The 12,341-nt window shown below is 39.3% G+C and overlaps 1 protein-coding gene across 8 annotated transcripts in view; it reads left to right on the top strand.

Moving 5' to 3' along the window:
* AK9 (adenylate kinase 9) overlaps positions 1 to 12,341 on the top strand; it is a 120,944-nt gene that overhangs the window by 6,727 nt on the left and 101,876 nt on the right. For all 8 annotated transcript variants that reach the window (XM_061623584.1, XM_061623582.1, XM_061623586.1 and 5 more), the window contains exons 4-9: positions 4,650 to 4,702; positions 5,008 to 5,104; positions 5,692 to 5,804; positions 8,636 to 8,827; positions 9,482 to 9,607; positions 11,085 to 11,159. In XM_061623584.1, coding sequence (XP_061479568.1) covers positions 4,650 to 4,702; positions 5,008 to 5,104; positions 5,692 to 5,804; positions 8,636 to 8,827; positions 9,482 to 9,607; positions 11,085 to 11,159 — 656 coding nt within the window. The remainder of the gene's footprint in view (positions 1 to 4,649; positions 4,703 to 5,007; positions 5,105 to 5,691; positions 5,805 to 8,635; positions 8,828 to 9,481; positions 9,608 to 11,084; positions 11,160 to 12,341) is intronic.

Raw genomic sequence — 12,341 nt, 5'->3', positions numbered from 1 at the left:
AGACCTCAATGGATGACTGACGAAACTCTTAAAACAGTTAAAGAGAGAAGGAAAGCAAAAGCAAAAGGAGATAGAAACACGGTCAGAACCCTAAATGCAACGTACAGCGACTAGTACGTAGAGACAAAGAAAACTATTACAATAGTTATTGTATAGAAATAGAAGAGGACAACAAAAAGGGAAGAACAAGAGCCCTATTCCAAAAGATTAGAGAAATGAAAGGGAAATTTAAAGCACGAGTAGGGATGATGAATAATCAACAGGGGAACACACTGACTGACTGAGATGAAATAAAAGGAAGATGGAAGCAATATACTGAAGAACTCTATAAAAGAGATGTAAGGATGACAGATTCATTCACGGAGGAACCATATGGTGAAGAACCAGAAATTTTAGAATGTGAGGTAAAAGCTGCTCTTAAAATACTTGGAAGAAACAAATCACCAGGAAGACATGGCATACCAATAGAGTTGCTACAAGCTACTGAGACTGAATCTGTCCAAATTTTGACAAAAATGTGTCAACGAATATGGAAAACTAAACAATGGCCCACAGATTGGAATACATATCCCAATTCCAAAGAAAGGGGATCCCAGGGAATGCTGTAATGAACTATTGCCTTAATATCCCATGCAAGTAAAGTAATGCTCAAGATTCTACAACAAAGGTTCTTACCATATATGGAGCGAGAAATGCCAAACATCCAAGCTGGATTTAGAAAGGGAAGAGGCACTAGAGATCATATTGAAAACATACGTTGGATAATGGAACGGACCAAGGAATTTCAGAAGAAAATCACCCTGTGCTTTATAGATTACAGCAACCTTTGACTGTGTAGATCATGAAAAACTATGGAATGCTTTAAAAGAAATGGAGGTGCCACTGCATCTGATTGTCCTGATATGCACCCTATACTCTGCACAAGAGGCTATTGTAAGGACAGAATATGGAGAAACCGATTGGTTCCCCATCGGGAAGAGTGTGAGACAGGGGTGTATTTTATCACCCTATTTGTTTAATTTATATGCAGAACATATCATACGGAAAGCAGGATTGGACCAAGATGAAGGAGGTGTGAAAATTGGAGTGAGAAATATCAATAATTTAAGTTATGCAGACAATACCATACTCTTAGCAGAAATCAGTAATAATTTGAAACGAATGCTGATGAAAGTTCAAGAGGAAAGCACAAAAGCAGGACTACAGCTGAATGTCAAAAAGACTAAAGTAATGACAACAGAAGATTTATGTAACTTTAAAGTTGACAATGAGGACATTGAACATGTCAGGGATTATCAATACCTCGGCACAGTCATTAACCAAAATGGAGACCATAGTCAAGAAATCAGAAGAAGGCTAGGAGTGGTGAGGGCAGCTATGAGAGAACTAGAAACGGTCCTCAAATGCCAAGATGTATCACTGAACACCAAAGTCAGGATCATTCAGACCATGGTATTCCAATCTCTATGTATGGATGTGAAAGTTGGACCGTGAAAAAAGCAGATAAGAGAAAAATCGACTCATTTGAAATGTGGTGTTGGAGGACAGCTTTGTGCATACCATGGACTGCAAAAAAGACAAATAATTGGGTGTTAGAACAAATTAAACCAGAACTATCACTAGAAGCTAAAATGATAAAACTGAGGTTATCATACTTTGGACACATCATGAGAAGATGTGATTCACTAGAAAAGACAATAATGCTGGGAAAAACAGAAGGGGGTAGAAAAAGAGGAAGGCCAAATATCAATGGAAATTCTTTGTGTATGAATATGAAATGCTTCTACCAAAAGTTAATGGGTGCTAATCAGTATTAGTTGTTTATTTCATTGTAGGAAGAAAAAGTGAACATTTTTAATCACCAAATATGTGCCTGGGTCAAGTGAATCTGTCAGTCAGAATATGGGATATTGAGATAGGTTCAGAATTTCTTTTCAGATATTAAGTTTTAGGATCCTGGTTGAAAAGGTGAGTCTGCTATTCAAAATTCTTGAAAAACTGGGAAATGCTGAAAAAGATAATGTGAGAGTTTGCTGGAAGATAATCCTTCTTTACATTTTTCGGAGTTTTATATAGGAAATAATACAGACCCAGTGTGGTGTAGTGGTTAGAGTGCTGGACTAGGACCTGGGAGACCAAGGTTCAAATCTCCACTCAGCCATGAAGCTCACTGGATGACCTTGGGTCAGTCACAGTCTCTCAGCCTGACCTACCTCACAGGGTTGTTGTGAAGATAAAATGGAAAGGAAAGAGAACCATGTACTCCACCTTAAGATCCCTGGAGGAATGGTGGGATATAAATACAATAAATAAAATAAATATCCTTTCAGCCTGACCTAAGGTGCAGGTCACAATGTAGAGAGATACATGTCTGTTGAACAGTTTTGTGACAAAAAAGTATGCTGTGGCCCCAGCGTCTCCCAATCGTCTCCTCTGTATGTCCCATGCCATATATTCGCACACCTTTCCCTCTTTTCCCCTCTTGCTCACTGAAACAAGGACAATCTAATTTTACCTTCAGCAAGCAGAAAAGAATAGGTGGCTGAATTCACCCAGAAGGATAGTGGCAGCAGCATCTTTTACTGCTGTGAAGTGATTTAAAGAAGACGCAGGTTCTCTCTGAGGTTCAGCCTGGCAACCTCATTGTCACTTCAGCTACCTGTTTCTTTTACTTTCGATTTCATGTTCTTCCCCTGGGTCAGTCTGCCCCTCAGAGACAAGGCATAATACCCCTAGTGATCTGAGAATCTTGGGAGCTGTTACTTTGCTTAAATTTGCAAGAGTCAATAGAGAGTGTAGCACAGCAGGGCAGTGACTGGATTCTCGCTTGCTCAGGTCTGATCTGGCATCAGCAGGACTCTGAGTAAAGTGCTAAGAGGGCTATGAAGGGGTATCTGGCAGATTATCCAGTTTGTTTCAGAAAGAATTGCTTCTCCACAATGCTACCGTTGGTGCATAATTGAAAAGAACCTAATGTGTTTGCAAGACTAGAATCTCTCATCTTTTTAACTACAGTATGGGTTTACTTTAAATCTGAGAGAAATTGATTTTAACTTTGTTCTTTCCTAGTAACTGTTAATGTACAAATGTTTCTACTCTGGGGTTGCATTACTTAGAAAAAACTTGGGAGCCCTCTGGTGGCTAAAACCACAGTGCTGATTTTCATGGAAATCAGGGTCACATAAACATGATCCAGGAAATCCATAATCAGAGTATCTCATCTTTTTAAAATTAATTGGCAGCCGGCTACACATGGGTTTTTTGAAGATCAGAGAAATGGCACAGGATAGTAGGGGGAAGTACTTATCCCTTCCTTTGAACACTGTTTCCTCGGTCTAAATGTTGCCCTGTGAAGATAGCATTAGCTTGGGGGGGGGTTGGAGGGTAGGGGCTACTTTATGACTGAAAATCCATAGTAGGGCAGTACCTTTATTATTAGGCCAACAAAAACATCACACAATTTCATCAGTCTGTGGGTTAAGTTGCTGTGTTTGGATTCTCGTAATTGGCAAATTCATGCTGTAGATATAGTATTGTTTTCATATTCATGCAGATGTGGATCTTTTTCTGTTCTTTTTAAATAAAGATTGGTATCTGGGTCAAAATATTGTTTTTTTGCTTCAGCCAGCTATTTAAACTTTAAAAATATACAGTGACCAAGGATCCTAACAGCTATTTTGTTTGGGAAAAAAGGACAGTAAGATCCATAAATTACTAAAACATTGCACAATTAAAATTAAAGATAGACATTCCTAAACCTTACACAAGTTGAAGATTTAGGTAACAGCTCAACGTATCTATTCTACTCCCCTCTGTATTTTTAATTTTCACAGAGGCAGCACATAGTTAAACTATGGAACCATGGAGGAGAAGGCTATCAGGGGCTATAATTCATGATGGCTATATGCAATGTCTAGAATCAAAGACAGTGTGTTTCTGAATATCAGGTGCTGAGAAACAGCATCAAGAGAAAGTGTTGCCCTTATGTCCTGTTTGTGGGCTTTACATAGACATTTGGTTGGCCACTGGCTGACCCAGCAGAGGTCTTGTCTAGTCCAGCATTCTGTTTGCGAAAAACGTATGTTCTTACAAGAGAGAAAAGAGGGCATAGATGGAGTTCTCCAGGGATGCATTTGGACAGCCTGAAGCCACCAAAGAAAAGGCCCCGTATCAAGGCCCCAGATAAGGATCTAAGCATATAAGTTCCCATGGGAATATCCAGTCTTTTCACTATTTGCAGGAGGAAGAAAGTATGTTATGGCTGCTTAGTAATTGCAGAACATACTTCTCAGTCATTTCAGGAGTCCAAAGTGATTGGGATTTCAAACAAGATCTGATGATACGTTGCAGTTGCAACATAAAATAGATGAGCATGTTATGGTTTCCACATTTTGTTAATAATTTTCAAAGTGAAGCTCTGACATCATCTCCATATGGTGAGATGCACAACCACCTAGCACAGGGACAGTTTTTACATCCCACTGTGGCGATAGTCAAATAAGGGAGATGTATAATGAGTTTTATGGTCATTCTATGTTGTTGCTGTTTAATTACCATTTAAAGTAGTCCAAACTCCATTGTGCTCTTTCAGGTACGTATGCATTGATAAGTCAACATCTAAACAGTTCTATATGATGTATCTTTTTTAGCTTTAGAGCTTATAGATGAGAACATAACAGCAGAAACAGAATATGGACTCAAGGTAAAGCCTCTACTTTATACTTTTAATGGGTTTATTGGGCCTACTCTATTTAGTTTTTAAGACTGTAATTCTCAGACTTTACTGCCAGTGAAAGTCCATTTCATCTCAATAGTGCTTCAGCTAAAAGGAAGAGTTAAAAATAATGTGGAAGATGTCTACTAGAGTCTCTGGGGTGCAATTGGCAATCAGAGTAGACAATTCTGAGCCAAATGGATAAATAGTCTGAGCTGGTATTATACAGATTCCTAAATATATGTTAATTATTCCACATTATATATGCACAATATAATTTATATTTTCTTTAGAGTAAGGAATTGCTCTATCAAGGTCAAAGTATTCCTGAAGAACTGCTTATAAAGATGCTTCTGAATAAGATTGAATCTCCAGAGGTTATTCACTTTGGTACTTGTTTTCTTTTTCCTCTTGTTCTTCTACAAAGGCAGAATATGTGTGTTTATTTGGGGGTTTTGAATATTAGTTACTTGGTATTCCTGTGCATAAGATAGCAGTAGGATGCATTTGCACATTATGCTTTGTTAGTAACAGTGCAACAAATTAATATATAAATATAAATCATTCTGGAAACTTTTTTTATTAAAGGGCAGTATAGAAATCCATGATACAAATATTCAGGATGAAACAATCTAGGCTCATTCTCTTAGATTCCATGCCTTGAGAACCCTGTAAAGTGCATTGCTCTGTCTCCTCACAGTATAGAATGGTATACCACCTCTTCCATATTCACACAGTAAATTCAGAACAAGCCCCAGCACAGTCTCTTTTGGCCAGTTTTGTTTCATATGAACCAAGGTAACTGCATGATTGAAATGGATGTTCTCACACCAGATTTTTCTAGAATGCTCATCCTCAGCAATGTCAGTTACACAGTTGTTATTCCATAATAGTTACAAAATTTGTATATTTTTACTTTTTTTAAAAAAAGTTAAATAGTTTTTTTCTGGGGTTGGGCTGTGTGTTTTTCTCCACAGGTTATGTTCTTTGTGATTTTCCTTCTGTCTCCGAGGAGTACATGAGTATACCAGAACAGATAGAGATGATTAGAAATGCAAAATTAAAACCAGATTTCCTGATTAATATTAAGGTAATGTCAGTTTGGATGATTTATCAATCAGTCTAATACTTACTCTGCAAATGTGATTAATACTGTGGAGGAGTGGAATATTTCATTTTTATATTCTAGTCGTCACAAAGGTTTTGGTTTCTCCCAAAGCAGACATTTCCTCTAGTATTGATGGCATTCACTTCCTAATTTATTGCTGAGAATTCAGACTTTTGTTCCAAATTATTCAATTCCTTGTATTTTTCCAAGTTGTGATTTGTATTTTTTTTAACTGCTGGTTTGTAGTGATATTTAGAACCTAGGTTGCAATAATAGCTCAGTCCTTTCAGGTGTGTGTGAACTGACTAGGTACTATTATCTTACTATTGTTCTCTGAAGCTTGAGACTCATAGGGGAAGTGGACATGATCTGGATGAGTCTCTTCTGGGCAGGCCAAGTCAAACAGAGTCAGTGGGGAACCTCGAGCCTCCCCATTTTGGCCAAGGCATGCCCACCTGCCCTATACCTGACGTGTTACATGATGTCAGGTGTGGGACAGGCAAAAGTGTAGCTCCTTGTAGAAAGTGGGGTTTGCAGGCATTGCTGATCAGCATCACCTGCAAAGTCCTGTGCCTTTGCAAGCATCAGCAAGCATCTGATTGGTGATAACTGCAAATCTCTGTGCCTCCACCCATGCTGTTTGATTTCAAATCATGCGGGGAAAGGAAACACTTCACCAGATGTCATTGTGATGTCAGATGATTGACAAAAATTGTCAAAATGGCCAGTGGGCACTGGGAGATTTAAGTATCAAGCCCACCATCTGAAAATGGTTCCCCACCTCCGTTTTAAGCAAAGGTTAGAGAAGTCAGCACCATGAACAGCTCCCAGCAGGCCCTGCTGGCTAGAGCTCTCACTCCTATTGCAGCTATAGAGGAATGCTATCTCAACAGAGTGCTGAAATCTCAAGAAGGCTGGCAAGGTCTGCACTGCAATTAACCCCTCCCCTTGGAGAAGCTGGCTTTGCTTTTTTAAAAGTACCTTGTCTCATTTATCAACCACTCGTTTCGGTGAGGTAGAAAGCTGGAGATATTTCTGGGGACTCATCAACTGAGGGAAGGCAGCAGGGCTGCATTCTAAGACTAGGAGGACACAAGAATGCATTCTGAAGGCTTCCCCCGTCCCCAACTAGGGTAGCCTGTATCTCATCCTCATCCATTTCTGTCTTGGAGTAGTACAAAGTGATGGGTTTGTAGGGGTGGTGGTCGTGACATTTACATGGTTTGGAGCTGTGGCTTGAGTTGTGGTTGGTGATGATATGTAGCCCTCTCTTGGTTATCTGGCAGCCTGTTTTAAAATACTGTTCCTTTGCTATGGGGTTCAAACTGTAGTGAACAAATCTTATGTTTTTTGGGGGGAAGAAAATGAAATGACAAGGGGGCTATCACTTTTCTTTTGTTGTTGTTTGGCCCTGAAACTGCCATAGGACTGGAGAGGCGAGGGTAGGGAGCTTCTCAATTCCACTTTAACTGCAAATATGTACTATTCATAATCTCACTCTAGTGCTGATATGCACAAAGTGCTCTTGATGGTCCAACCCTTCTATGTTCAAGGCAAAAAAAGGTGATTTGGCAGCAGCAATAATGATACAGAAGCTTTTATTTGGAAAGGGGTGTTCAGGGGAAATTCTCCAGAAGTAACAGAGAGGAACTCTCATTAAAGCATCCATTTTGTGACTGGTGCCCATGGCACTTTCTCAAAATTCCAAATGTGCCCAGTGGCTCAGAAAGGTTGGTGACCATTTGAAGTTCTCCTAGACGTAGCTATGATGACATTCACTTTAGCTTAGTGAGGAGGAGTTGGATGAAGTTTTTTCTTTTCAATATAGTTTAGCCACCCTTCTGATCTATTGTGTGATGACATCGAACAAACAGTATTGAATTGAACTAGGCCTAGTTGTATGAAGTGCTGAGGCTGTCTTTTAGCTTTACTAGGATGGAAGAGAACCAATCAAATTCAGTTTCCAAGACAGGTATGAAAGTTTCTGTTTCAACATCCAAACCTGCAGAAAGTTATGTGCAGTAACTCTGATCACAAGTCTTCATTAAATTAGCCATCTGTTTAAATAAATTGTCCATTATTGCATTGTCTTTTTATACTTTTCTGGAGCATTCTGTACTAGCCATTTTGGAGATATAATAATACTACAGCTTATAGCTTCTTGTTCTGCAGTCTCTCACAGATGAGAGCAGCAAACATCTGTGTACTCGGAGCTCCAAACCCACATATTTCCTTCAGAGAGGTCTTGGTGAGTTCCTGGCTCCTAGTACAGGATGGTTGGAACTCTTCTCATCATTGAACCCTCCCTGGGACAACTGTGCACATTTCCTTCCCTCTTCCCTCAGTACCTGTTCCTATAAGGAATTTACTTTCCTGGCTCACCTCTAGGTTGTAATCCAGAAAGAGTTCCCTCTTGGCTCCTGCTGCGTCTCCTATGCCGAGGCAGTGCTTTGTTTTATAGATATCCTGGCCTTTCAAATGTCGGGAATGCTTTGATTTGGATTCCTGCATTGCACAGGGGGGTTGGACTTGATGGCTTTATAGGCCCCTTCCAACTCTACTATTCTATGATTCTATGAGATGCTGCTGCTGTAGGCTGCTCTCTCCTCCCCCAATTCTCTCCCTCTTTAGAGTATGCCAAGGAGGGAGAGTGCGTGCCACACAACTGTGAGGCTGTGGCAGAGACAAGGTTCAACTGCAGCCAGCTTCTGACAGCTATTTCTTGGCTCTGACTCACTATGATATTCTTATTTTCATATTACAAATGAACAATATTTTTATGTAAACTATATATTTTTTGGATTTTTAACTAGTGTCCTGACTATGATTTGTGCCAAAGAGTCAGTGGACAAAGACAGCACCCTGAAACAGGGCAAATATATCAAAGGGAAGAGTGGGATCCTGATATTATTGAAAAGCGGAAGAAAAAGCGGAAAGAACCACGTAAAACTACGGAAGAAGAAGAGGAAGAAGAAGAAGAGGAAGAAGAAGAAGAGACAAGTGAGGTAACTTACCCATGTTTCCTAAACGGGAAGGATTAAGAATACTTCAAGTAAAGGAAGGCTGAAGAGTCAATCAGAAACAGATTGTCAAATACGTTTTACTCAGTTGTATTTGTAACTGAATACAGATGGCTTCCTAAATAGATTGAAGAACATAAACTACAGTATACTTTCCTAGTAAAATGAAATTATATTAAAAATATGTGAAACATCTTCTTCAGTGAATTTAAAATTATTTCTGCCCTTACAGCTACACACACATCAGACTAGGGAAGCTGTTTCATCGAAGGATTGCATTCGCTCGAGTGTAATCTGTTGGGGGCTGCATGTGCGGTGGTGAGCAGTGTAGAGCTAATGGGGACAGAGCCCAAAGTGAGCGGAGCATCCCCCTTTTCTTTCTTTCTGCTACCTGCTTCCCTGTCTTCACCTCTATCCTAGTTTGACTAGGGCATCATATTGAGGGGAAACTGAGAGATGAAGAAATACTATACTTTTTATCATCCAGAAACACATCCAAATTTCAGTCTGCTTTATCTGCCATTGGACAACTGTTTTGTGCTAAGTCAGCTGTTCAGATTTTTCATTCCTTAGAACCAAGCTTGCCGTATTCTTTTTTCAGTACAATGAAGCCAAGTAAATGTTGTTTTTTACTCCTAGGCAATAGCTGATCAATTAATGTTGACAGAAATTTTGCCAAATTTAGTACACAGACCAGAAGATTTTTTAGAAAACATAGAAGACAGCGTTGCAGTCTATAAGGATATTATGCTACGTCCTCTAGAGGTAAGAGCAAGTGGGGGTCAATGCTACAACTTCTAGAAGTAAGTAAGTAAAAAAATTAAGTACCAGATTATCATTTCTTTGAAATTTGCTTGATATTGCTGATAGTCACATGTGCCCTGTAAGGAGGTGCTCCTACGTTATACTGATTACACAAATGCCCACTGCCCCTATAAACCATTCATGTTAAACCTACTCACCACAACTGTAATAGCACAAAACTGGGAGGCTGGATTGGGCCCATTGCATGAGGTGATAGAACTCTAAAACATCTGTTGTAAGATAACACGCATTTTCCTAGCAATGAGGGTTGGGGAAATTATTTTAATTACATTAAGCTACATTTCCAAAGTGATTGCCATATGGATTTTGGCTGCATGAATGTCACAGCCACACCACTGTGTGTAAAGTGACTTATAATAAACAACAGCATTTGCTTGTGATCTGTTGTGCTTCCCTAGTATTGCGTACATGCTGACCTCACTCTTGTTTGTAAATGATGCTTCCTTTTCCTACCTAGCATATGTGCGTGCTTATTTATAGAGGGGTGGGGAGTGCCTCTGTGTTGGAAGCTTATATTTGAATATGCATGTTGGAAAACTGTCATGCCACTGACATCTGCATTTGGTTATAGGGAGTATTGATTGCTTCTCTTATAATCTAGTGTACTGTAGTTTTGAGTTAAGATTAAGATCCAGTCTTGTTCTACTAGCAAAGTGCTGCTGGTATCGGCAAAGTAGATAGGATAGCAGTTAGCACTGCTACTTTGCCAGTACCACACCCTTTCTTTATCTGTTTCTCAGCTGTGTTGTACCATGCCACAGCATAGTTATGAGTGTAATTGTACTTATGAGTCTTTTGTATGAGTGTAGTTGTATCCATGCTCAGAAGAATCCTTTAGTGCAATTCTATCAGTCATACATTCCTTTTAAATATAATTTCCTGATTTAGTTCAGCTACAATTTTAGACATTTCCTGTTAATAAAGAGGTCTACAGAAGTGAATGTCAAAAATCAGTTACACAAATTGTTTTCAAATATTATTATTATTATTATCATCATCATCATTATTATTATTTATTAGATTTGTTAGACGCCCATCTGGCAGAGATTAATCTGCCACTCTGTGCGACGTACAACAAAACACAAATCCATTCCATATAAAAACATAAACAGAGAACATTAAAAAATTAAACACCCCCTAGAACTGCAATCTGCCAGCCTAACCCCCCTCCCAAGAGCCAGGTCTTCAAGGCCCATCGATAACACAGCAAGGCGGAGGTCAGTTGGCAAGGAGTTCCAAAGTGAGGGAGCCATGACTGAGAAGGCTCTAGACCTGGTCCTCACTAATCTAGCTGCTTTTATGTATTATATGTCATTGAGAACATGAGGTTGGATGGGAACACAATTGGATAGCAATGTAACTTTTTCAGTCAGCTGTATTAATCAAGCATCTTTGTTTCTATTTTTTACACATTCAGGAATTAATGGCTGAGCAGGATTCCCAGTATCTTATTGAATTAGATGGAAATAAGTCTGCAGAAGAACTCCTTGCAGTAAGTACACAGCAGTTATTACATATTACTTTCAAAGGAAGCATGATTTATTATTTTCACTGCTCATTCTGTAACTTTTTTAAAAATTGTGTAAACTACTTCCCCTATTATGGTATTTCAAACAAAATTTATCAGAGCCATGACTTCTCTCAGTGTCAGCAAAGGCCCAGTTGTATAATACACTTAGATCCTCATCCACAAGCTAGTTGAGTCCAAATAGTTTAGGAAGTATATTAGTTCAAAAATTAGTTACATCCAAGAATATTGATTTAACTATTTTCTACATTAGGGTGCTCCTCAGTCTCTTCCCACTTACAGAGATAAATATATTGTGCACAAAACCCAAACATTTTCTGCCTGAATCTGAAGAATATTTTCATGCTAACTAACCTCAATTTTAACTATTGTGAAATACTTCTCCAGTGCCTTGTGCCCTTTTCACAAGAAATAAACTTAATTAGTATGCTTGGAATATGATGCTCAGAAATGTTTTTGTTATATATGTAGAGACATCGATTTTGAACTCTCATAAATATGCAACACAGGTAACATGCTCTGATCCAGAATCTCATGAATGCGCTGAGATCTGCACAAATGAGCTTTCCTGCACAGAGTTATGTTCTCTTTCAGTGGTAGACATTATTCAAGAGTGGTTTACCAGCTTCAGAAGCTTGTCTGGTTCAATGGAAAGAATTTTCCCTAATACCAGTTCTACTTGCTTCAAGGCAACAGGACTTTTACAGCCCTTTGTGAACTATTTATCTGAAGGAGGCATTTGGATTCATTTCCCTGTATGCAGTTTCAACCCTCACATTTGCACAGACATTATTCTTCCAAAAATGGAAAACCCTGCATTTGTAGGATTCTGGATCACAGTTGGTATCTTTCATTGAACCAGATTAAGAGTGCAGCCCTAACTCCCCTGATGACTGGAGAGGGTTAGGATAGCACATTGGTGCCTCTCAGGGGGAGTCTGCTGCAGTGGAAGCCCCAGCTGCACCCAAGCAGACACAACGCTTTGGCTGATGATAGCAGGAAAGCCCCAGAACAGGCTTGATACTCAAGGTGGCATAGTGAAAAAGTGAGAAGAAAATATACACACACGCAAACCCTTCTGTCCTAGTCAACACAAGCCAGCAGGACTTTGGAAGAGGCCATGGAGCCACTTCTCTCTGACCCCAT

The sequence above is a fragment of the Rhineura floridana genome, chromosome 4 (genome assembly GCF_030035675.1).
Source record: "Rhineura floridana isolate rRhiFlo1 chromosome 4, rRhiFlo1.hap2, whole genome shotgun sequence".
Taxonomy (NCBI): domain Eukaryota; kingdom Metazoa; phylum Chordata; class Lepidosauria; order Squamata; family Rhineuridae; genus Rhineura; species Rhineura floridana.
Note: the sequence above shows the minus strand (reverse complement) of the source record. Positions and strands in the feature narration are given on the sequence as shown.